Source organism: Pogona vitticeps, chromosome 1, assembly GCF_051106095.1.
Source record: "Pogona vitticeps strain Pit_001003342236 chromosome 1, PviZW2.1, whole genome shotgun sequence".
NCBI classification, from domain to species: Eukaryota; Metazoa; Chordata; class Lepidosauria; order Squamata; family Agamidae; genus Pogona; species Pogona vitticeps.
Genome location: NC_135783.1, coordinates 296,611,942 through 296,638,295, shown reverse-complemented (window position 1 = coordinate 296,638,295; position 26,354 = coordinate 296,611,942). Strand labels below are relative to the sequence as shown.

General features: G+C 42.2%; 1 protein-coding gene across 1 annotated transcript in view; it reads right to left on the bottom strand.

The window, feature by feature from the left end:
* Window positions 1-26,354, bottom strand: part of SUSD6 (sushi domain containing 6) — a 95,619-nt gene that overhangs the window by 18,148 nt on the left and 51,117 nt on the right. The window contains exon 2 of the mRNA XM_020788503.3: window positions 19,839-20,035. Within this exon, the coding sequence (XP_020644162.1) occupies window positions 19,839-19,959 (121 nt within the window). The 5' untranslated portion in view covers window positions 19,960-20,035. The remainder of the gene's footprint in view (window positions 1-19,838; window positions 20,036-26,354) is intronic.

The window sequence follows — 26,354 nt, the reverse complement described above, 5'->3', positions numbered from 1 at the left end:
TCAGCCACCCTTGCCTCTGCCTCCAGACCCACTCCCTTTACTAGACTGGAATAGTGATTCAGAAAACACTCATGCTACCCAAGTGCCAGTAGCCCTGATGGCTGAAGAAAAGGAAAGAGCATCTACTGTGCAAAGAAAGCAATGGCAACAGAAGATGAACATCACACGCCAAATGTAGCAAGTGGTGGATGACTGTCTCCTCAGTAATGTTTGCATGATAGAACATGCTATATTTCGCACATATCCCTCATCATGCTTAAAAAAAACCTAATCTAACTTCAATCAGAATTAATTCTGGTTAGCATAATATTGTCTTGACATAACGGCTGAATATTGCCTTGACATAAAGTTGGTGTACAGAAAATAGCATAACAGTATTTATAACTATTTAATGAACTCATTATGGCTATAATTGTAGAAGATATAGCTGTGTCAGTCTTGCTAGCATGTCAGGCAAAAACAAAAGAAAAATAGAAAATAAAGCAGACAAAAATGTTATGGCACCTTAAAGATCAACTGCTATATTCTGATGTGCACTTTCATGAATAAGTCCACTTCCTCAGGCAGAGGAAGAAACAAAACATATTACAATAGAAAATTAACCAAGGCTTTGAATAAATGAATATGCATGACTGAAGAGCAATTTAAAATGGAAAGAATGCAGTTGCCAATTTATACTTGCTTAAGTGAATGGCAGAAGCTGAAGTGACAAATTGCTGCTAATTAACAAGATCCTCCCCTTCATGGATTGCTGCCTTGTCGTGGCGAAGGGGCTTGAATAACTCAGAGAAGCTATGGGCTATGCCATGCAGGGACACCCAAGACGGACAGGTCATAGTGGAGAGTTCTGACTAAACGCAATCCACCTCGAGCAGGAACTGGCAATGCCACTCCAGTATCTTTGCCAAGAATGCCCCATGATCAGAAACAAAAGGCTAGAAGATATGACGCTGGAAGATGGGACCCTCAGGTTGGAAGGCATCCAACATGCTACTGAGGAAGAGAGGAAGACAAGTACAAGTAGCTCCAGAGCTAATGAAGTGGTTGTGGCAAAGCCGAAAGGACGCTCAGCTGTGGACGTGCCTGGAAGTGAAAGGAAAGTCCAAAGCTGCAAAGAAAAATACTGCATAGGAACCTGGAATGTAAGATCTATGAACCTTGGGAAGCTGGAGGTGGTCAAACAGGAGATGGCAAGAATAAACATCGACATCCTGGGCATCAGTGAACTAAAATGGACAGGAATGGGCGAATTCAGCTCAGATGATTATCATATCTACTATTGTGGACAAGAATCCCGTAGAAGGAATGGAGTAGCCTTCATAGTCAACAAAAGAGTGGGAAAAGCTGTAATAGGATACATTCTCAAAAATGATAGAATGATGTCAATACGAATCCAAGGCAAACCTTTCAACATCACAATAATCCAAGTTTATGAACCAACCATCAGTGCTGAGGAGACTGAAATTGAACAATTTTATGAAGATCTACAACACCTTCTAGAACTGACACCAAAGAAAGATGTTCTTCTCATTCTAGGGTACTGGAATGCTAAAGTAGGGAGCCAAGAGATAAAAGGAACAACAGGGAAGTTTGGCCCTGGAGTTCAGAACGAAGCAGGAGAAAGGCTAATAGAGTTTTGTCAAGAGAATAAGCTGGTCATCACAAACACTCTTTTCCAACAACACAAGAGGCGACTCTACACATGGACATCACCAGATGGGCAATATCGAAATCAGATTGATTATATTCTCTGCAGCCAAAGATGGAGAAGCTCTATACAGTCAGCAAAAACAAGACCTGGAGCTGACTGTGGCTCTGATCATCAGCTTCTCATAGCAAAATTCAAGCTTAGGCTGAAGAGAGTAGGAAAAGCCACTGGGCTACTCAGGTATAATCTAAACCAAATCCCTTATGAATACACAGTGGAAGTAAAGAACAGATTTAAGGAACTAGATTTGGTGGACAGAGTGCCTGAAGAACTCTGGATAGAGGCTCGTAACATTGTCCAGGAGGCAGCAACAAAAACCGTCCCAAAGAAAAGGAAATGCAAGAAAGCAAAGTGGCTGTCCAATGAGGCCTTAGAAAAAGCAGAGAGGAGAAGGGAAGCAAAATGCAAGGGAGATAGGGAAAGTTACAGAAAATTGAATGCAGACTTCCAAAGAATAGCAAGGAGTGACAAGAGAGGCTTCTTAAATGAACAATGCAAAGAAATAGAGGAAAATAACAGAAAAGGAAAAACCAGAGATCTGTTCAGGAAAATTGGAGATATTAGAGGAACATTTTGCGCAAAGATAGACATGATAAAGGACAAAATGGGAGGGACCTCACACAAGCAGAAGACATCATGAAGAGGTGGCAAGAATACACAGAGGAATTATATCAGAAAGACTTGGATATCCCGTACAACCCAGACAATGGAGTTGCTGACCTTGAGCCAGACATCCTGGAGAGTGAAGTCAAGTGGGCCATAGAAATCATGGAGAACAACAAGGCCAGTGGGGGTGATGGCATTCCAGTTGAACTATTTAAAATCTTGAAAGATGACGCTGTTAAGGTGCTACATTCAATATGCCAGCAAGTTTGGAAAACTCAACAGTGGCCAGAGGACTGGAAAAGATCAGTCTACATCCCAATCCCAAAGAAAGGCAGTGCCAAAGAATGCTCCAACTACCGTACAATTGCACTCATTTCACACGCTAGCAAGGTTATGCTCAAAATCCTCAAGGTAGGCTTCAGCAGTATGTGGACCGAGAACTCCCAGAAGGACAAGCTGGATTCCGAAGAGGCAGAGGAACTAGAGACCAAATCGCTAACTTGCGCTGGATTATGGAGAAAGCAAGAGAGTTCCAGAAAAATATCTACTTCTGCTTCATTGACTATGCAAAAGCCTTTGACTGTGTGGACCACGACAAACTATGGCAAGTCCTTAAAGAAATGGGAGTGCCTGATCACCTTATCTATCTCCTGAGAAACCTATATGTGGGACAGGAAGCAACGGTTAGAACTGGATATGGAACAACTGATTGGTTCAAAATTGGGAAAGGAGTACGACAAGGCTGTATATTGTCCCCCAGCTTATTTAACTTATATGCAGAATACATCATGCGGAAGGCTGGACTGTAGGAATACCAAGCCGTAATTAAGATTGCCGGAAGAAATATCAACAACCTCCAATATGCAGATGATACCACTCTGATGGCAGAAAGTGAGGAGGAATTAAAGAACCTTGTAATGAGGGTGAAAGAGGAGAGTGCAAAAAAGAGTCTGAAACTCAACATCAAAAAAACTAAGATCATGGCCACTAGTCCCATCACCTCCTGGGAAATAGAAGGGGAAGACATGGAGGCAGTGACAGATTTTATTCTCCATGATCACTGCAGATGGAGGCAGCACCCACGAAATTAAAAGACGCCTGCTTCCTGGGAGGAAAGTGATGACAAATCTTGACAGCATTTTAAAAAGCAGAGACATCACCTTGCCAACAAAAGTCCGAATAGTCAAAGCTATGGTTTTTCCTGTTGTGATGTATGGAAGTGAGAGCTGGACCATAAAGAAAGCAGACCGCCGAAGAACTGATGCCTTTGAATTGTGATGCTGGAGGAGGCTCTTGAGAGTCCCCTGGACTGCAAGGAGAACAAACCTATCAATTCTAAAGGAAATCAACCCTCACTGGAAGGACAGATCCTGAAGCTGAGGCTCCAGTACTTTGGCCATCTCATGAGAAGAAAAGACTCCGTGGAAAAAACCTTGATGTTAGGAAAGTGTGATGGCAAGAGGAGAAGGGGACGACCGAGGATGAGATGGCTGGACAGTGTCTGCGAAGCAACCAACATGAATTTGACACAACTCCAGGAGGCAGTGGAAGACAGGAGGGCCTGGCGTGCTCTGGTCCATGGGGTCACGAAGAGTCGGACATGACTAAACGACTAAACGGAACAAGATCCTGGTTGCATTACTAGGCACAATGTAAAGTCAATTCTTTTTCCTTAATTGCAGCAAACATCTCTAGATAGTCTTATATTACTACAGTGGGGTCTTGACTTGAGAACTTAATCCGTATTGGAAGGCGGTTCTCAAGTCAAAAAGTTCTCAGGTCAAATCTGCATTTCCCATAGGAATGCATTGAAAACCATTTGATCCGTATCTGCTCTTTTCCGTCCATAGAAACTAATGGGAAGCTGCTATTCCGCCTTCGACCACTAGAGGGGGATATTTTGTTTCTTTTTTTCTTAGGTCAAGAAAGGTTCAGGGAAGGCTGGGAAAATACAGTCCAGGCAGTACAGTACCAGGCAGTCTGAAGACTGTCTCCCAATCCACTCTCTAAACGCTGGGAGGAGTGAGGAAGCAGACAGGCACCCTTTTCACTGGCCAACAGTTAACTGAAAGTTCACATTTTGCACTTTCCCTGCCTCCCACGTGGTTTTTTTTTCAGTTTGTAACTCAAATCTAAGTACTTAAGTCAAGTCAATATTTTCCTATGAGAGCGGTTCTTAAGTCAAAATGTTCTTAACTCGACCCATTCTTAAGTCAAGACCCCACTGTATGGGCATTTGTATAAGGGGATTGCTGGATAGCTCAGTGGCCTGTGGAGCCAGAGGTTGGGAGTCTGATTCCCACTGTGCTTTCTTGATGGGCTGGACTCAATGATCCATAGGGTTCCTTCTAGCTTTGCAGTTCTAGGATGATGGTGACGATGAAAACATTCGTCTTCCACCTCTAAATCACTGATGAATTTTATATAAAATTAAGTAAAGCTGAGCATGCTATCATTGGTATAATCATAACAAGTTGAGAGAACAATGAAGATCATGTGTCATCCCTGAAATTTCTACTGCTAGTAGAGGAAGCAAGTCAAATAATACAGAATGAAGCATGTCCTTAAAACAAACTGAGTGTATCTCTAGAAAAAGATACATAATAAAGACAGTGCTGAAGTCCCCCTCCTCCCAAGAATAATATCTAGGACTAAGTTTGTTTCAGTCATTTTAGAAGGAAGAGGTTATTCTGCCTCTACCCTAATATGCTATTTTTCCCCTGTAGCCTCAGTCAACTCCTACAGATTACAAGCAGACAACTGAGCGATTGTTATGAACATTCTCCTAATTCAAGTAATTTTACAAGGAACATAAAGCAAATAAATTCCAGCTGAGAAATAACTTTAGTTCTGAACAGTGCAGTTTTGTTAAGCACAGTCTGAAATTGACTAGTTCAGAGGAATCACAATTAAAATTAACTACCAGTTGGTTGACCCTGGTTGCTGATGATTCTATGAACTTCCTTGCACTTCTGTAGTGTGATGGAAAAAGGGAATGCAGAAGTCCAAAATTCATATATATACTATAGTTTAACACAGTGCTCAAGCCAGATTATTAACTGCAGAGCAAACCTGGTCTTACTTATGTTTCTGTTACTTTAATTTTAACAACTATTTGTGTTACTTTAACAGTTATTCTTTGCATACTGGCATGGCCATTACAACTGTCTGAACTAAACTGATGATTCAGGTTTGAAATATTTAAATACTGAAAATTTCAGTGAGGAAAGGAATAGAGCTAATGACAGTGCTGGATGGTGAAGGAAAGTGGCATTGATGGGCAGAAGGCAACAGCAGGTGGTGTCCCTGGCCATGTGCTGATTTCTCACACACATGCACAATTCTCTGACAGAGAAAGCCACACACTTCCTCCTCTGCTTTTTTATGGCAAAGCCAGCTGTTTTCTAAAATTGTATGTAGTGACAGTGATCAGCAGGTAGTGCCTTTATGGGTATGAGAGCAGCAGGTGGCGAGAGATACCACTGCTACTAATCTTCACCTCTCTCCACATTGTTTCTTCTGTCTCCTTGGAATATCTTCACATTCCTCCATATTTTTTACTCCATTTCCGTACACTTTTCCTGCAATGTCCTCAAACACCCCAGGGAGCATTTTCCCTCCTCCCCTCCCACCCCACCCTCAATTTGGGAAACAGAAACTTCTCCATGAAAACAGCAGGAAAAGCAGGCTGAAGTGATGACTCAGAGGTCACACCCAAGCCTCTGATGGAGAGACCTGAGAGATCACAGCAATAACTTTTTGAAGCACATCTGCACATAATAAATAGGAGCTGCTGCACTCCACATTTTCTAACTTTCTAAACCTCAATGAGCATTTGCAGGTCTCAACAATAATATTTACTTCATCGAATTAGACAAATACTATGAGTTTGCTGCCATAGTTACCACACCTGTTTAGAAATGTTTTATCCACCAAAGCAGAGGAAGTAAGAAAAGACGGAAGCTCTCGGGGAAACTCTCAGAGATCTCTCAGACAAAGAGAAGATCCTTCCTACTGTTGCTTGCTTTCATTCAAATAAAGTGAGCCAGATGGAGCTGGCTGTACGTTTTACCCCATTAGTGCCAAGCCGATTGCACATGACGAAGTAGAAGGAGGATGGGTACAGTGCTTCTGATGCTTATAATTTTTCAGAATGCTCCACAGTTAGTACAGGTACATCCAATAGTATGAAGAATAGGGTACCTTCTCATCTCACATAATTTTAAAGTCACTTCCAATATAGACAGTTTAAAAATCAGAATGCTTTACTCTAAAAATTTTCCCCTCTAACGGAAGACTCCAGAACGATGCTTCCGCCCAAAGAGACTCTACATTTCACTTTCCAAGATAATACGAGAAACAACTTTAATAAAGAAATAAGATCAACTTCTACACAGTGCAGCAATGGAAAGATTTATATGAAGTCTATGCAGCTGACATTTACAGTAGTAGAGTGCTTAACTGTCACACCCTGGAACAGCTGAAGTCATGACAGAATTCTGAAATGGCTCTTTACAATGCAGTGCATTGATTTACTCTTAGATCTTTTGCATGAAATCATACTCTTCCTAACTGCTGGACATCTCAGAACATCATTGTTTAAATGATTTCCACTACAATATACAACACAATCATATACAATTTCCTGCTGTTCTTTGCAGCTAGATAAGATGATTCTCTGATTAAAAGAAATCCCAGATTCTCATAACGCCACATAAACCTTTTGACATCATGTTAATATAGTAATGGTTGATGGAGACTGTCACCACAAAAGAAATGGATATTCCCACAGTACATGTCCCAAAGAAAATCCTCTGTCTCAATAACATTGACTAGAAATATTGAGTGTTCTAACTATGCAAATTTTCTTTCTTTAACAACAACAACAATAACCTATGAACTGCAGAGCTGGAAGGGACCCTAGATATCAAGTCCAGCCCCCCTCAAAGAGGCACATGGGGAATTCTTTCTTTCTTTCTTTCTTTCTTTCTTTCTTTCTTTCTTTCTTTCATTGCCCCATTAGTGAATACTAATATAATTCACAACTCACCTTGCTGTACTACAAATCTGAATTCCAGAGAGTATCATATTCCGTTCCAAACGAGAACAAGGACTTCCAATACAGTATTAGCATTCCCCCCACCTTGTAACACTCTCACATTGAAATTTGGTTAAAAAGATCATTTGAGAACAATTCCAATTTCTTCTCATTATCCATAAACATTTCTAGAAATAATTATTAAATACAAGTCCTTTCAGATTACATTTGTGTTTAAATCTCTTAGTTTCGTAAAACACAGTTCTGATTTTGACTCATACTTGCACACCCAGGGGAATTATAGAATATCAGACAAAGAAGAAATGTATTCATCTGAAAAATTGCTTTTTTGAAATAAATTAGTTCCAGACATGCTCCCTGGTTCACATATGCCCAAGTCTACAGCATGCACATTTAGCAACAGTCATACAAATTACATCCTTCTCAGAAGCTGTCTCTTGCCCTCCAGCCCTTAAAGTGTTGGAGCTGAGGTTATACAGAATTAATGTTGCTTCACCTTACAACCTTTGGCTTACTCTGTAAGTTTATGACCTGTGTGGCTTTATTATTGAATTTACTGGCTATATGACATATCATAAATTGAAAGGCTAACCACCTGTACAAATCTTTGCATAACATGGCATGTTTGTTAATAAATTTTAATATCTATACTCTTTTATGATGCAAGAGAAATTCCAGCTGGATCAGAAAAGCTGTCCTTTGTTAAATAAAAAAGTATGTAACTAAGCAAAGGTAAAACAGAATAATTATGCAGCAGGATCCCCCACTTCTACCTACTACTTCCTAGGAAAAGCCCTTTCCTGTTTAACAGTATACCTGTCAGTACTAACTACAGTGGATCCTTGACTTACAGAATTAATCCGTATTGGAACGGTGGCTGCAGGTCAAAAAGTCTGTAGGTCAAGTCTCCATTGAGCTACAGTGCATTGAAAACCGATTAATCCCGTAACAGGCCATTTTTGTTCCATTTTGGTTTTTTTCTGGTCTGTAAGTCAAATCTCAGTCTGCAAGTCAAATCTAAATTTTGCGGCCAGAGAAGTCTGTAACTCAAAAAGTCTGTAAGTCAAGCCGTCTGTAAGTCAAGGGTCCACTGTACTGCAACAAAAGGAAAAGGCTACACTGCAAAAAGGCAGTTGGTATTTCAGTAGCTTGGTAAGTTTAATGTAAAGTAAACCCAAAGAAAAACAATACTTCTACAGTATGTTAATCAAACATGTTATTTCAGCTAATTCTTTCAACCTCTCTCACAGTCATCTGAAGCAGATCATTTTAGCAATTATATGAACTACTGCAAAACTCCGTATGCATTCTAAACTTAACATAGATACATCCAGTTAATGGTCTCAAATGGTACATCTGTTGTAACTCAAATACAAGAAAATAAACCACTGAAACACATCTGTAACCTTCACTTTTAAATCTGCTATGCATGTTGATAAGCCACAAAACTGCCTTTCAATTAAGAAGCAAATCCATCTACCTCTTAAAACCTGGAGCTATGGTAATTCCCTTTTTGTGATGCTAATGTCATTACAAGCATAGCACCAGAAGACAAGTGGCAGAGCCTGGGTGACAGAAGTTCTGACTGTGCCCTTATACAGATGGTCTAATCAGAGCCTTTTGTAAGCCTTCTATACTTCCACCCCCAACTGTATCCCCTCTGAGCTATATCTGACAGGCTCTGCAGCTGTGGTCCAAACAAGTCAAGATCAGTAAAAAGTAAGGGGGAATAGCAAACAGGGTCTTTTCAGATGGAGAATATACTTGTGCTAACCGTCTACAGTATGGTGGTAGCATCCAGCTTCACCCTACACAGTCCTTATGTGTTTCCAAAGAATATTTATTAACAGTACATGAACATCAGAAATAGGAACTTAGTTTGTACTTCAGCCTCTAAACTGGAAAATGCTTCAGAACACTTATGAAACTAAACTAGAATAAACTACTGAAAACTATCATCTCAAAAAAAAACAACAACACTTGAGTATGCCATTGCATGAAGGTGTCACCTCATTCATAAGAGGGGAACAAAATAATAAGAAAAGGTTAATGTTCACAAGCACAATGTTACAAATATTTTCAAAATATGCTTCAAGTTGCAGCCTGATCTCTGATACCACACAGAACAGTCAGGAAGCACCTGCCACACCCTCTGAATTTAGCTCTGTAACACTGGTTCAATCTTATTGTTTTCTAAAACAAAACAAAAAAAACTATCTTCAGTTTATAGAGATTTCAAGAAATCTTCACAAAGACCACACAAAGAGCCTCAAACTGAACCTTCAGTCAAGTAGAAACTGTTTAACATTTAAACAGGTGAAAAAACACATTAGCTGGCAGAATACATTGCTGATCATGCTATGAACTCAGTGAATGAATATTCTCGTGTTTCAAAGATGATTTGATCCTGGATGAACATGCTGACCTGGCTCGCTTTACAGAGACCTGATTGGATGAAGCTGGGGGAGTTAGTTCTTCTCAGATTTGTCCACCTGGGTTCTCTGAGCAGCAGTATGCCAGACTTGGGGTGAGGGAAGAGATGGAGTTGCTGCCAAGACTCAATCACTCTTACCAGGTGCCCTGTCCCGCAGACTGCTAGGTTTGAGTGCATGTACCTGAGAATGGGTGCCCGGGACAGAACAGGGATTTTGTTGGTGTACTGTCCACTCCACTGCACAACAGTCTCCCTGTCTGAGTTGGACAATCTGATCTCAGGTGTGGTGCTGCATTTGTCTTGGCATGTTGTGCTGGGGAACCAATATCCATGCGGAGACCAGGAGCAGCCCAGGAGTTTATGTCTACCATGAGCTGTCCCAAGTGGCATCTTGCCCTATTCATTAAACAGGGCACACTCTTGACCTGGTTTTCTGTAATGGGCAGGATGGTGATGATCTAGGTGTGGAGGAACTCTCAGTAGTTCAATTATCATGGACATAACTAGGTAGAGTTTAGGAGTATTGGAACTCTGAGCCTCTGCAGAGGTAGGGAGCCAAATAAAATAGTGCACCCAAGGCAACTGATAGATCCAAATAGTTTCTTGACAGCTGTTGGGGTTCATTGTCAACAGCATACTGATTACACCCAACTCTTTCTCTCCTTTCCATCTAATTCCAAGGAAGCTGCTCTGTGCCTAGACCAACGCCTGTTGTCAGTATTGGGCTGGATGAGGGGGAATAAACTCAAACTCAACCCAGACAAAAACAGAGGTGCTCCTTGTCAGTCTCAAGGCAAATCAGGGGACAGAGATTCAGCCTGTACTGGATGAGGTCATGATCTGCTAAAACGTCAAGTCGGCAGCTTGGGTGAACTCCTGGACTCAACCCTACGTTTGGATGCAAAGTCTCAAGGGTGACCAAGAATGCATTTTCACAGTTAAAGCTGGTGTGCCAACTGCATCTGTTCCTAGAGGCAGCTGATCTGGCCACAGTGACACATGCCTTAGTTACATCTTGAATGGATTCTGAAACACACTCTACATGGGGCTGCCTTCAATAATAGTTTGGAGACTTCAACTGGTTCATAATGCTGCAGCCAGACTGCAGACAGGTTCTGGTTATAGGGAACATGTATCTCTCTTATTACAACAGCTTCACTGGCTGCCATCCTGTTTCTGGGTCTGTTTCAAAGTGCTGGTTATTACCTATAAAGCCCTATACAGCTTGATTCCAGACTACTTGAAGGATTGTATCACCCCATGTATACCCATTAGGCTTTTAAGATCTTCTGGGGAAGCGATTCTCTCAATACCCACCACCTTCCCAAGATCATTTGGTGAGGACAAGGGGAGGGCATTCTCAGTGGCTGCTCCCAGGGTTTGGAATACACTCCCCAAGAAGCCAGACTGCCTGATGACAGAAGGATAAGAGGGAGAGGGCCAAAGACCTTCATTTTCAGGCAGGCTTTTAAGTGATAAGTGTCTATAGAGAATGCTCTGTTTTTGAAATTTAAATATTTTTAAAAATCAACCTATTGCCTTTTTTCTGTAGCACATTTAGAACTTTGGTCTCATACATGTGTAGTAGGATGGGTTAATTCACAGTTTATATGGCAACACGTTTGTTTGCTGTACATCTGGTGAAAAGAGTATTTGAAAAAGAAAATATGAATGTGTAAACACTGTGGTGTGCTCAAAGTATTTTCTGGAATTAGTTTACTCCTGAAATGTTGACTGCAAACAATGGGCAGTTTAATTTTCCACTTGAAGCACAGACAAGCCAACACACACTGTACTAGCTGCAGTGTTGTGAGTCTGGATGCAATAATCTGAAGTTCAAACCCCTACTAGCCTACAATTCTCAGCATTGTAGGAGGACTTCTCCATGCTGCTGATTCCTGGAACCCACAAAGATCTAGCAATCTCTTGCACTGAAACTTGTGCTACTGTGTTGCTAGGCTCCCCCCCCCAAAAAAATAAAACCTCCTATCAGATCACGTCACATGTCTGAGAGGCCCCACAATACATTCTCACATTGGCTATTCCCAGCATGTCAAACTCCTCTAGTAAATGGCTTTCCAGGAGGGATTTTGAAATGGAGTGTTGTGGCTTTCAGCTTTGAATTTGTTTTTGGTGTTGATTCTGTTTCCCATTTTAGTGTGGTATTCGCTGATGATTTTTAATATTTATACTGTATACCTATTGTTTTTAGCTTTTAGATACTGTCTTTTAATGATACAAGCTAACTACTTTTAAGGAAAAGGTGGGATAAACATATTTTAAACAAATAAAGATTTGTAAAAGTGCACACACATGTCACAATCGTCACCAAGTCAACAGCATCTGCGTTTACTTGTGTATTTTAACAACTGTGGTTTTGAGATGGAGGTCAAAAAGAAAACAGTTCAAAATATTATGGGTTTCCAGGATTTGAGATTGTTTTCTCTTTATACATATTAAGAGATGTCCTCCAGCAGCTGGCAGATATTTGACCAGGCAAATGCTTGACCTCTGAAACTAAGTTTGCTAAAGAGTTAGTTCATTTTTTAATTCTGAAAGCCCAGATTCACAAAGACAAACAGTCCAAAACAAAACAGAGTTGCTATGAGGCCACTTTATAGCTCATGTTCTCTGTAGATACTTCTACACGACATACTACCAAACCATTCCATCACCTCAAGGTGGAAGAAGATGTATCATAAGCACTCACTTTCTCTCTTAATCATCCATGTAGTCCTACTCTGCTACCTTACTGTGGTGTGGAAGTAACCTTGAGCTCTCAAAAATTATGTCAACAGAGCACCAGTTCTGGCAGGTTCTACCAAGCAAGTATGTGTTTATCATCTGAGGAGTAGCCTAGCTAACTAGAGTCTCATCACCAGAAGGTCATTCCAGAATGAACTAACCACAACAAGTGTGAAGGCAATGGTATGAAATAGTTGTGCTACATATATATTGAGGGAGGGACTATCTATACCAATCAAATTACAGATCTCCAAGGTGTTTCAATAGTATATATGTAGGTATGCCATCTGGTATATTCTCTCTCTCTCTCTGAAAAGACTTCTCTAATGACTATTCCTATGCAAGAGTGAATCCATAAAAGAAATGAACTTGAGAAAGCACTAATGCAAACCCACTTGCTCAAAATAAAATGTATTTCCAGATCACATTCTCTCTTTTATAAGGATCGCTAAAACATTTTCCTCTTCATCTGTGCGCGTGGGGTGTGTGTGTGGTGGATTCTGGAAATAGACTATTCAATCTTGTTACAATCCCAAAGAAAAGCAGCAGTCACTGGATAAATCAACACACAGTATAGAAAATGAAAGTCCATATTTATAAAATGTAGTAAGGGTAAGATACCAAGTACCATTTAAGCTAGTCTTTGGTAAGCCAATTCCCTCCTGTGAGGGTTCATTTGCTGTGGGGTCAGTCACACTCAATAAAGGCTGAGACGGGTTAAACAATCCAACAGGTTCTGTATTTATTGGAACATTAACACTAACAGGAACAGTTTGCTTAACTTCATTTAACTTCTCTTGAGCCTCGGGTCTAGGGTGCAAGGGTGTCCACAAACTTCCCCAAAAGGGGTTAGTCTCTTCCACAGTCCAAGGACCAGTTACATCCTTCACTGGCCCTCCGGTTTCGGGGATACCGTCACCCGGTAGGATCAAGGGAAGGGTTTCTTCATCGCCGCTCCAGCCCCATAGTGACGAATCTTCTCCAGGGCCTTCCAACCAGGGTCCGGGTAAACCCCCATCTTCCACAATTCCTCCATATGCCATGCCTTTTTCTTTTCTATCTCCCTCAACACAGCCTCTCTCTCCTCTCTCAACTTACGCCTCCAATCTTTAGCCTCCGTTTCCCCCCAATAAGAGGGTCGGGGTTTCAGGCCTTGTCTCCTTCTTCTCTCCACCTCCTCATGAGGCACCCTCACCTGCTCCCACCTGCCCAGTCCACGGATCTTCCACCCAGATCCATTCCCAGCCACCTAGGATCTCTTCCCGCTTTTCCCTTATATCCCCGGCGGCTGCCTCTATCTCCTCCCTTTTCCCACCGAAACCTTCTCCCCCTTTGGTGTCAGGGTTAACTCTTTCAACACCTGGGTCAAGTCTCGGGTATCTACCCCAATCTCTTGGGTCCCCAGTTCTTCAGGTATTACTCCTAATCCCTCAGTATCAACCTGCTTATCCTCGCGACGGGGTGGAGAAGGAGGGGGTGAGGTCTGGGTAATTTGGGTCTGCGACAGGAGCAACGGCACTCCTACATAGGCCTCCTGTACGGGGGCCTCACACCTCCCAGTACTGTATGTCGAATTACAGCTCCCATTTTCCTCAGCCAACATGCCATGCTGGTGGAAGCTGCAGCTTAATACCCCTGGAAGGCAGCTGGTGGAGGAACATTGATTTAAATGACAAGACCCACAAAGCTTAAAATTTTTGCTGTGTTTGAAATACTGAAGGATTCAGAATGGAGATGGAGAATAGAGCAAGTTCTGGTGAAAATTCCCATTAAGGGAAAAAGAAGAAAATTAATTGTTGCTTATGTTTGTTTTCCTCTACATTTCTCTTGCCTTTCCCTGCAACTCCCAGTGCTACCTCCCATACTGATCTCCCAATCTTCCGTAGCACTCAGTTCCCATAACCAAGAGAATCAGACAAATCTCTTCCCCTTCTATTAGAGATTTGCTTTCCACAAACAGAATTATTCAACCCATATATTTTTTTCCTCTCTTACAGCCTGAGGTGGGATAGATAGGTAACTGTATTACCAACTGCAGCAAAAACAACAGAGTGTTATGGCAGCTGTAACAATAACAAGTTTTATTTGGCACAGGTTTTCATGGATTGCAGCCCACTTCATCAGGTTTGAGATCTACCTATGCTACAGGGCAATATGAATCAGCTTTTATAAAGAAACAGCAGTATACTTGTAGGCTTGCAGCCCGAGCAATTAAAAAGAAGAAGCAATTTAGTCTGTGCTTTTGAACTACTGGATAGTATGCACTGCAGCATAATTACACAAATAACCCTTAGAAAAAAAGCAATGAAGCTCAAAAGTGCATCCTGAAAAATGGCACTGAGCAACACAAGTCTCATCTAAGGCAAGGGGAAAGAAAGTGGGCAGAGAGCAAGGAAAATGCCTCTAACAGGAAACTGTGGAAGTCAGGTACAGTTCTTTTCAAAGCTATCCCCTGCAGTTTCCACTCTGCATAAACCAGAATTAATCCCACAAGAGACACTGGAATGTGGCAATGCCTGCTTTCATAAAAGCAGGTCAGCATTCTGAATACACTGTTCTGTGTACAAAGTCAGTCATCTGTTTATCACAACCTAACTGAAATGATAACAACAGTAACTATGTACTGTCAACTCAATCCTGACTTATAGGAACCCTTTCCGGTACTTTTTAGGTTACAGTATTCAAAAGGGGTTTACCATTCCCTTCTTCTGGAAGCATCTTGAGAATGTGCAGTTAACCCAAGGCTACCCAGGCTGGCTTTGTCTCTCAAAAGGCACAGCGGGGAACAAAGCTCCAAATCTGTGGCTTTTTAGACAGGTGCCCAATTCACTGAACTATCCAGTAACCATCTGAAAGAACAGTTTGACCCATTTCTGGAAAAAAAGGCATGAATAATGCAAGGACTCCTTCTTTACAAACACGGCAAAAGCTTCTTACCAAGGCAAACTAGAGATATTATATGTGACATACAAGAAAAAAAATAGACTGAAGAGCTCTTAGATATATGCTCTATACCAGTGGTGGCAAACCTGTTTGGGCTCACGTGCCCAAACTGGGGGGGGGGGGGGGGGCAAAACAGCTGGCAGTGTGCCGCCTGGAAGTGGCGGCGGCAGACCTGGAAGTGGTGGCGGAAGGGGAAATCCTGGCACGGAGGTGCCTCAAGACCCTACTCTGGATCCACTGCCAGCACCAGGGGCTTGTACACATGCACTCGATGATGCCCTTGCAGGGGTGTTGTTCACCTCCACCTCCTGCCTACCTCCAGCACCGCCCCCTTTTCCTCTCCAGTCCCACCTGGGACTTTGTCCCTCTAAAGGAGGGAGGGGATGTCCTACGTCATTAGAGGGAGGCGGAAGGCAAGTTATTTTCTCGCGTTCCTTTGTTTCCATCCACCGGTGCTCGTGCTCGCAGGATTCACGAGAAGGCAGGGTCTCCTTACTCCCCCCCCATACATACACCTTCTCAGGTTTGGCTCCGCAGGGGGGGGGGAGTAGCGATCTGGCAACCTATGGCTCGCATGCCAGCAGAAAGGGCTCTGTGTGCCAGCTTTGGCACACATGCCATAGGTTTGCCATTGCTGCTCTATACTCACTCAGACTGGGTGTCTGTAATTACTACTAAAAATGAGCAGCCCTGACTGCAGATATTTCAGTGACTAATTGAGAAACTGAGACAAGTGACTTTTTTCACGAAATACCCAAAAGTCTAAAGACAAAGAATCTGTGCTAAAACAAAGGAAATTTAAGGAAAAAACTTTTTCATTCTCTAGCAAAAGGATTAAAACTGCAGCTGTTCTACTTTGGATATGTCATGAGAAGGCAGGATTCTCTGGAAAATACAATAATGCTTAGAAAGGTGGAAAGCAGCAGGAAAATAGGAAAGCCAAATACAGTGGTGCCTCGCATAGCGATCGCTTCGCATAGTGATGAAATCGCTTTGCAATGAAGATTTTGCGATCGCTTTGCGATGTCCCCTATGGGGGAATTTCGCTTTGCGATGATCGGTTCCCTGCTTGGGGAACCGATCACCGCAAAGCAATGCTTTTTAACAGCTGATCGGTGCCGCACACTACCCCCCCCCGCCGTGCGCAGTCCTGGGTGCTGCATAGCTCGTGCATAAATAGGGGATGGCGGGAGGGGGGAGCAGGGGCACTCCAGATTGGCACCTCGGGAGGAGGAAAGGAAGCCTGGCTTGGGTTGCGATGGGGGGGTGAGGGGTGGCGGGGGTGCCCCGGGAGGCGCGGTCTTTGGACACATTGGAGGCGCTGTGGGGGGGCGGGGGGCGGCGAAGGCTGGAGCGTCTGGCCGGCAGGGCACCAGAGCCCAGTGGGAGACCCTCCCGCCCTCCATGTGCTTGTGAGCCCAAAAGCCGCCGAAACATCCCGCCAGAGCCGCGCCTCCACTCGGAGGCCCTGACGAGAGTGAGAAGCCAGGGCTTTCTTCCCACCCACCCCTGGCCCAGTTCAGGTGTTCCCCTGCCGCTGCCGCCTTTTCCTGCAGTGGGTGCTGCTGCACGTTGGGGAGCTGCCGGGTGTGACTCCCCACTGGAAGAATTGGTTTCTCCCCCCCCCCGGCCAGAGGGGTGGCTAGAAAGAAAGTGTGGGGGGGGGGTTACTTCTCCTCCTCGTCATGCCCGGGCCATGGGTGTTTGCCCCGCGGCTGCCCATGCGGTGGCCCGGACACGCGCCGCCCCTCCGGCCTGCACATCTGCGCACCGGGACAGCCGCGCCAAGGCTGTCGTCCAGGGCTGGCTGGCTGGCTGGCTAGCTAGCTGGCGGTGGAATTTTGCTTTGCCATGATCAGTTACCTGCTTGGGGAATCGATCATCACAAAGCAATGCTTTTTTAACAGCTGATTGGCGGTTTCTAAATGACTGCCCGCTGTTTTCTGGGATGGATTCCTTGCTTAAGAGGCACCAGAAATGGCAGCACTATGGAGGATCTTCACTCAACGGTGAGTTATAAGCCCATAGGAACGCATTAATCGTGTTTTAATGCGTTTCTATGGGCCTTTTATTTTCACATTGCGACATTTTCGTTTAGCAGCAATTTCACTGGAACGAATTAACGTCACAATGCGAGGCACCACTGTATGAGATGGAATGACTCTCTTAAGGAAGTGATAGGCTTGAGTCTACAAGAGTTGAGTACAGGACATTTAGGACATTGCTCATTCATAGGGCCACCATAAATCAGAAGCAACTTGACAGCACATAGCAGCAGAAGCAAAAAGGGATCTTTTTGTTGGCTAGACTTATCAGACATCATTTACCTGACCATCACTATGGGGATATGGTGGACACAAGGTAAAGTCGCATGCATTCTACATCTGTATTAAAATCACCAAGGATATTCCTTTCTACTTTGTATCCACGGCTCCCTTTCAACACAGCCAGGAGTATAAGCAATAAGAATTCTTGAATTCACCTTTTGTTAATGTCACATAGTTGAAAGACTGCTAAAGTTAAAACAGGAAAAGAAAAACGGTTTGCTTCCTCTCCATCACAACTCCACTCTCTTCTTGTTAAACAGCTGAGTGGTCAGATTGTTGCACAAAACTGGAAGGCTTGAGCACTGAGCAAAGGTTACAGGTATGATCTCTGAGAGCAGCACATGACCTTGGCTTTTGCACTAGTTTGTAGGACCCTCATATCTGCTGGGACTTGGTTCTAAGCCCATTGTGGATACTGAAAACCATGGATAATAGTGATCAATCTATCTAATCTATCTATCTATTGTATGATACAGTGGGGTCTTGACTTAAGAATGGCTCGAGTTAAGAACATTTTGACTTAAGAACCGCTCTCATAGGAAAATATAGTCTTGACTTAAGTACTTAGATTTGAGTTAAGAACTGAAAAAAAACCACGTGGGAGGCAGGGAAAGTGCAAAATGTGAACTTTCAGTTAACTGTTGGCCAGTGAAAAGGGTGCCTGTCTGCTTCTTCACTCCTCCCAGCGTTTAGAGAGTGGATTGGGAGACAGTCTTCGGACTGCCTGGTCCTGTACTGCCTGTACTGTATTTTCCCTGCCTTCCCTGAACCTTTCTTGACCTAAGAAAAAAAGAAACAAAATATCCCCCTCTAGTGGTTGAAGGCGGAATAGCAGCTTTCCATTAGTTTCTATGGACGGAAAAGAGCCGATACGGATCAAATGGTTTTCAATGCATTCCTATGGGAAATGCAGATTTGACCTGAGAACTTTTTGACTTGAGAACTGCCTTCCAATACGAATTAAGTTCTCAAGTCAAGACCCCACTGTAAAAGGAAAAAATCTAGAAAAATCTATTTTCATATGTATTACCAAAACTGGCCACTAGAGAGCACCGGAGACCATGTTATGCATTCTTCATTTGTAGTACAGTCTCCATCTCCCTCTAGTGGTCAATTCTGATAATACATGTGAAAATAGTTTTTTTCAGGATTTTTTTCTTTTAATACTTTTAATATTTTCATACCATGGATAAGTGAATCAGTAGATACTGATCCCATTGATAAGCGTGTCCTAACAAAAAAGTTTCCATGTTGCAGAAAAGTCATGCCCTGGCACTAGTTCCTCTCACTGGAACTCCAAGATAAAGGGATGTCAAGTCAAGGTTAGGAACAGACTAGTCTGACCTAAAATAATTATTTCCTTTTTTCACTTCCCAAGAGTAAATTAAAATAATTAACAAGGGTAAAAATAAAGGAGCGTCATAAGGGAAGGAGAAGAAGTCTCCCCCTTGTCCCTACTAACTCCAGCTTCTGATGTGAGTCAGGGATATGGTTTTGTCTTTCTGTAATCAAGATGAGTGCACTTATCTGTTTAGTGCTGCTCTGGATCCTATGGCTGAGTCATGCTAGAAAGTTCAAGAGAGTCAAGAATTGATTTCTTGGTATTTAGAACAAGCTGCCATTTAAGTGACACCATGCGGAAGTGTTTGTTTTTAACCCTATACAACTGATGCCACACCTTTCCACCTGTATTAACTATATGAAGCAATAAGTAACTACCTCCCAGTTCCATGCATCACTGGGAGAGGTTTAAACAATCTATCAGGAGAAAGGCAACCTATACACGAGACAAATAAATAAAATACTTCACTCAGAAGAAAACAGTGAAAGAGTGGAAGCCTTCCACCATATCCATGAATACACCAAGGTTCTTGAAAAAGCAATATGTCTTATTTTTAGGTACCACTCAGTTTATGGGTATTTTAAAAGTAGGAGGCCATCTTTTAATTGAATTATTATTTGCTCTAAGCCACTAAAGAGATGGTTTAAAACGTAGACAAGAAGAGTTTTACTTACATGACTCCAGTCCTTCCACCATGCGTGTACTGAAGATGAACAATGGAAAAAATATCCCATGACTTATCAAGGCAAGTAGTGATGTTGTGGTGCTCGTTTTTGCTACCATTCCATGGCACATCTTTTAGACACCAAAATTTTTAAATATTTTTCCTCTTCCAACGTCCCAATGGTTTGCTGGCTGAGAATAGCTCTACCTATAATAAAGTGGGGGGGGGGGGATAAAGGTTAGATAAGCTTCTGAAGTGGAGGTCAGGGCAGTCAAAATATGTGGAAATCTCACACCCTTGGCATAAGCTGAGTGGAAAGGAATAGAGAGATCTAACAATGTATGAGAATTTTTGAAAATTTTAAAGAACTCCAAAAGCAACAGCTATCCACAAAAACTAGGAGAGCTATCTGGACTGAATTAACTACTATTTATACAAAAAGTACACAAAAGTAAAACATAGTTAAAATTGTGGGGATGGTAAAGAGACAAATGACCTGGTAGACTGCCATGTTGGAAATTTTACTCACAAGACTACAGGTAAATCAGTTTTTCTAGAGAGATGCACTTTTTTTAATTTTAAGAAACAAGTGGCAGTTAGACTAGATCAAACAACCAAAACAGATAGAAGTCCCACAAGGTCACCTGGAGAGAGAGAGACTGTCGAGTCTATAGAGATATACCCTACCTAAAATGAACTGCTGTATGAGAAGAAACAAGGCAGAAAATCAAGTTGCAGTGACTAGACATCACAACTCTGGATTACAAGTGTGTGGCTATTTAAATTCAGGGAAATGACATCACTTGTTTCTACCTGCAGACTGTTAGATTCAAGCCAATGGGTATATGTCACCATCTGTATTCAAAAACCAAGCCAAATGCCTAGACCTGGGATAAAGAGCTTCTCCAAGCCAAAAATGCATTAATTGTAGTCATATGTGCAGTCCAGAGCTGTTAATCTCATACAATAACTCTGTCCCTAATTCATTCAAAGACTTTCAAATTTCGGCTACAGTACTTGGAATGAGACTTAAAACCATTCACATTAAATAGAGAGAAGCGTTTACAGGCAACAGTTTAAAAGGTTTGAAGTATTCATCTAAATGGAAATCACAAACAGGAAAAAGATGTTATTATGTGGAACTACTTTACTGAAGTAGCAGTACTGTCTATGAATCAGTGTAAAATGACAACAGAGTGTATCATTTGTTGTTGCTGTTTAAAATGAAAAATCTCCAACAATAATATTATTACCTATTGACACAAGTCTAGATCAAAAGCAATTATAGCCTTGTATAATTAAGATAAAATTACACTAATGCAACTGTTCTTGCAAAACACTTAGTGAATATATAATACAATACTATCAACCAGGTCAATTTTGAACTCTCTCGTGTTGCCATTATTCCACTCCTAGATACTGATGACTTCCATTGCTATGGAGTGAAGAAACTGTGTTTACCCTTCATTCCTTCAGATACTGCAGCAATGTGGTCTCATTGTTTGTTTACAAAAATGCACAGGTAACCTGTTTTCTTTCAAAATGCATAAGCAACATTTGGAATTCAGATCTAAGCATGACCTGAAACCCGTGAAAGAACAGCAGCGAAGAGAAACACTTCTGTTGATAAAAGCTGTATAGCTCTTCTTTGCACAATATACCAGTAATACATTATGGTAATAGAAATTACCATAAAGCCCCTGGAAAATATGGTGAGCCCTTATTTATTTATTTATTGAATTTATACCCCACACCATCTGGCAACCAGGCCACTATGAACGGCTAATAACAAGACAAACAACACATTATCAAAACACGATAAAATTAAGATAATACAAACATTCAACAGATACAATAACTAATAGGATAAATTAAAACAGATGGCTATGAAGATGATAAAAAAGATGATGAAAGCATGAATAATTTATCACTGAATAATTTCACCATCACCTGTTACTAAACATCAGAATATATAGTAATGGGAATGTGCAAGATCTGCATCAATACAAATGGTCAAGCAATCACGCTCTAGAAACCATAACACGTGACTATGCTGGTCCCCTGTACTGAGTCATTTACTAAAATATACAGTGGTGCCTCGCATAACGATGTTAATTGGTTCAAAAAAAAAAAAACCCGTTCTGTGAAAACATTGTTCTGTGAAACACCATTTCCCATAGGAAAGCGCTGAAAACCGGTTAATCCGTTCCAATTGGAACGGATTGCCGCCCTTAAGTGAAAATCGGCATAGGAAACATCGTTGAGGGAAACGTGGTTCCCCAATTGAAATGCATTGAAGCCGACTCAATGCATTTGAATAGGTTTGCGAAGTCCCTTTTCGCTCCTGTAAAAGTGTCTTCAACTGTTTGAAACCTGTTTTAAATGCTTGCAATCGTTAGCCCACCTCCTGAAACCTATGCAAACTTAATTTGGTGTTGTTCTGAGTCTTTGTTAATTTTTGGTGAATTTTTTATTCTCCATTGAAAGCCACTGGACGGACCCTATATTCTGCTGAGATGGACTGCCTACTTAATGTACAGCCACTGGATAAATGTGGCGAGCATAACACCATTCCGAAGAAGGCATAACTAGTGACTGCTGCCCTGCATGTCCAAATAAGAAACTGCAGCGGTATAGTCTGATGCAACCTGGACCACCTGACTCCGAAGCAGGGACTCAGAGAAGTAGTCGAAATGCGGTATAGAAAGCAAACTCGTAAAAGCGAGTCCGCGCGGCTGCATCTATCTGGGTAAAACGTGGTTTACCCAGGCAGAAAAAAATATAAAAGTGCCAGAGAATCAAAAGGCTGAGGAGGCCAGAAAAGGCGGCGAAACTCAAAAGAAATAAAATGGCTGAATAAAAACAAAACCAACTCACGGGGGGATCGTAGATAAAAAATTGAGAAGGGAAGTATCCAATTAAAAGGGAAATGATGAATAAGCTAAGGCAAAAATGCTGTGGAAATAGCTCTGATTTCTCTGTAGAACTTTACAGCACGGCGGAAAAAGGAACTGAGGGTGGGAGGAGCATGTGCCTCTTGGGGGATCGTCCCATAAAATTGTTACTTTTAGCTCTAGAATACTCCGAGAACGTCAGCGCAGGTGCAGACTAAACCCATATATGTGCATTCACAGAAGACCACAATGAAGAACCAAGCGCCCGAAGAAAAAAGGAGCATAACCAGTCAAACATTGCCACAAACTTGTTGTCAGGAAAAAATCCTGCTACAAGAAAGCATCCAAAGGCACATAAATACAATTTACAGTGTGTAAGGTGCAAAATCAGCTTCACTACGTTGACCTATAGTCCTCACGATGACAAAAGGGACAGTGCCAAAGATGTGCACTCACCAGCCTGTGGTTTGGACTCCGCGACCAGGAGCCAATGAACCAATCATGGGTAAACAGTGATTTCTCCAACTGAAATCCTAAGAAAGCAGTCATGGTCCAACAAGATGCCCACATGAAAATGAGCATCTTACAATAAACCAACCCCCTGGACGTAACTAGTGAATAACAGATCCAAGGAAGCCGTACAGAAACTGCGTAGAGTAATAAAGAATTCAGGCCTCCAAAATCAAGGATGGGCCAGAGGCTTCCATCCTTCTCTCTCTACTTTTTTTTTTGGGTGGGGGTTGGGGTGGAGGTGGCCATAACGCAGCCTGTGACAGGGGGTATATCGAAGATAGTGGGAAAGCTGGTAGCTACGATAGAAAGTACCAAGGAGTCAAACAGACTGACTGGTCAACAACAGAGAAGTAAAGAGACTGCTCAGTTTTGCCATCCTACTTGCAGTTCTGCCAGTCAGGGCCATGCTTGCCCACATGTCTAGGGGCGGCGGCTGGTAACTTTGGGGTTGAGACCTTTAATGTTTCCAGGATGCCATAGGCTGATGGGAACATCTTCAGGCTCTTGCAGTTATGGCACAAATAACTGTGTCGCCTTTTACAGCCTGAGCAGGTTATCAAGAATAACAACCGTTTTCTGACTAAATAGCTGTACACCAACAAATGGCAGGTTCTAACCCGTCACTTGCTTAGATGCTGGTTTTAAGGCGTATCGAGCAGCAGTGCGCTCGTGATGCACCTGCAACAGTGCCTCCTAGTGATGTGGGAGGACTGAACTGTAAGGGCGCACAGGAGCTACCTGCAGGGTGGGCAGCACCAAACTCCGTAAGTGGTGATGATAAGCCCCCATGGCAGAGGAGTAAATGGCTACATGGCAGCCAAAAACAAATAACAACACCAACCAAGAACTCCTCATCTGTTAACAGTAAAGGAGTGTGACCATCTCTGACAACCGAGAGGGGTGTAGGAAGATTGGTTGGAAAATCTTCCACCTCCCTGTGACTCATGTGAGTCCCAATCCTGAATAAGGAAGCCCTCCTGACGCACAGGGGAGAAGACTGTCCTAGCATGAGCCTGACTATGCACAGGCTCAACAGTTGTAGAACGGAGAAGGCCGAATGGGTTAACAGCCGGTTCGGTCGAAGCTGCGAACATTGTGCTGCCGGAAAAGAAAGATTTGTTTCTACTTCTGAAGTTCCAAACGAAGCTGCTGCCACAGTGGCAGTCAAAAAAAACAAGGGGGCGGAGTTATATAGCCAGGTGTAGGGGAGGTCCCAGCACTAAGTGCTTAAAGCTGTGGAAGTTTTGAAGACTGCTCTGCTCAGGCGCAGATTAACCCATTAGTGTGTATTCACAGAGGACATGAAGGAGAACCTTTTTTATCTCATTTTTTTAATCTTGCTGTACCACATACTTGCACTGTTTGAAGACTGCTCAATCCTCTTACAGAACCCAAATATTTGAGTTAGTCCACAGATTGCTTCAATTATTCCATTACTGCATTTCAATACCTTCCTTTCCATTTGAAGATCACTGCTTTTGACTTTCAAATGCAATTACAGTGGGGTGTTGACTTGAGAACTTAATCCGTATTGGAAGGCGGTTCTCAACTCAAAAAGTTCTCAGGTCAAATCTGCATTTCCCACAGGAATGCATTGAAAACCATTTGATCCGTATCTGCTCTTTTCCGTCCATAGAAACTAATGGGAAGCTGCTATTCTGCCTTCAACCACTAGAGGGGGATATTTTGTTTCTTTATTTCTTAGGTCAAGAAAGGTTCAGGGAAGGCAGGGAAAATACAGTCCAGGCAGTACAGTACCAGGCAGTCTGAAGACTGTCTCCCAATCCACTCTCTAAATGCTGGGAGGAGTGAGGAAGCAGACAGGCACCCTTTTCACTGGCCAACAGTTAACTGAAAGTTCAAATTTTGCACTTTCCCTGCCTCCCACGTGGTTTTTTTCAGTTCTTAACTCAAATCTAAGTATGTAAGTCAAGTCAGTATTTTCCTATGAGAGTGGTTCTTAAGTCAAAATGTTCTTAACTCAAGCCATTCTTAAGTCAAGACCCCACTGTAAGTCTATACCTGGTTGATCCACTATTACTACTAAAAGGTCCTCCTGTAACTCAACAATGTACTTCAGTTTCTTGGCAACAGATAACCCTAGTTGATGCACGATCACTGTAAAAATGCAAAATCAAAATGGTTACTGAAGCACTGTGTGCATTTTGCTCTTGTTCGGTAATATTTGTCAAGGTCATATTTAGAAGGAAAGGGAAAAGAAGAAAGGAGTTTCCAGTTAAAAGAGCCCACAGGTTTCTTACCTGCAGGGGGTAAACAACCTATTAATGGAGTCCAAGTGAGTCTAGGTTTGAAATACCTGCATAGTACAGTAATCTCAAGTGTCAAACAGTAAGCAACCAACTGACTAAAAACTCAGAAGTAACTTGAAAGCACATTCTACCTGAGCTGACTTCAAAGACACAGGTGAAACCCCATCTTTTGATCTTAAGTCATAAGACAGGCTTTATTTAATGCCCTTAGACCTACACGTCTGACATGTCTGTTTTCTCCCTTTTTAATTCCTCAACCAAAGGTCTTTAAAAGGCCTGAAGTAATTATGCTTCACTCAGTCCTACACAGATTTCATTTGCACTAATTCTCCTGCTGAATGCCTTAAGAACTGGATAACAAAATTTTCTATGTGTATAAAAGATTATTAAGGGGACTGGGAGAAAAACACAACAAGAGGAACAAAATCTAACTACCTACCAGAGTGCATTCTTCTTTACTAAAGTTTTAAATTAGTTTCACTACGCATGATGCTTTGGCCAAACATGTCAGCATCAAGAGTTTCTTTCTTTTTTCATTAAATGTAAGCAATAAGGGGCAGCTGCCATAAAGGGAAAGGAAGAGTAGAGCAGCAGGGGACCAAGTTCAAAAGGTAAAATCCCCTCTTTAACAAGGCCTCACATCTGCATTTGAATGGAGCACTCAGATTTCATGCCAGGTTTCTCATCCCTCCCTTGCTTAAAGGGATCATATTATGCAGATTTTGTAAAGGAAAATCCCTGCATGCAGTGTTCTGTATGAAATGTAATTGCCTTGCCAGTAGGGGTGAGATTTTCATATGAACGCAGGAATACTTATAACCACAACAGCAAATAAGCATGAAGCAGAAC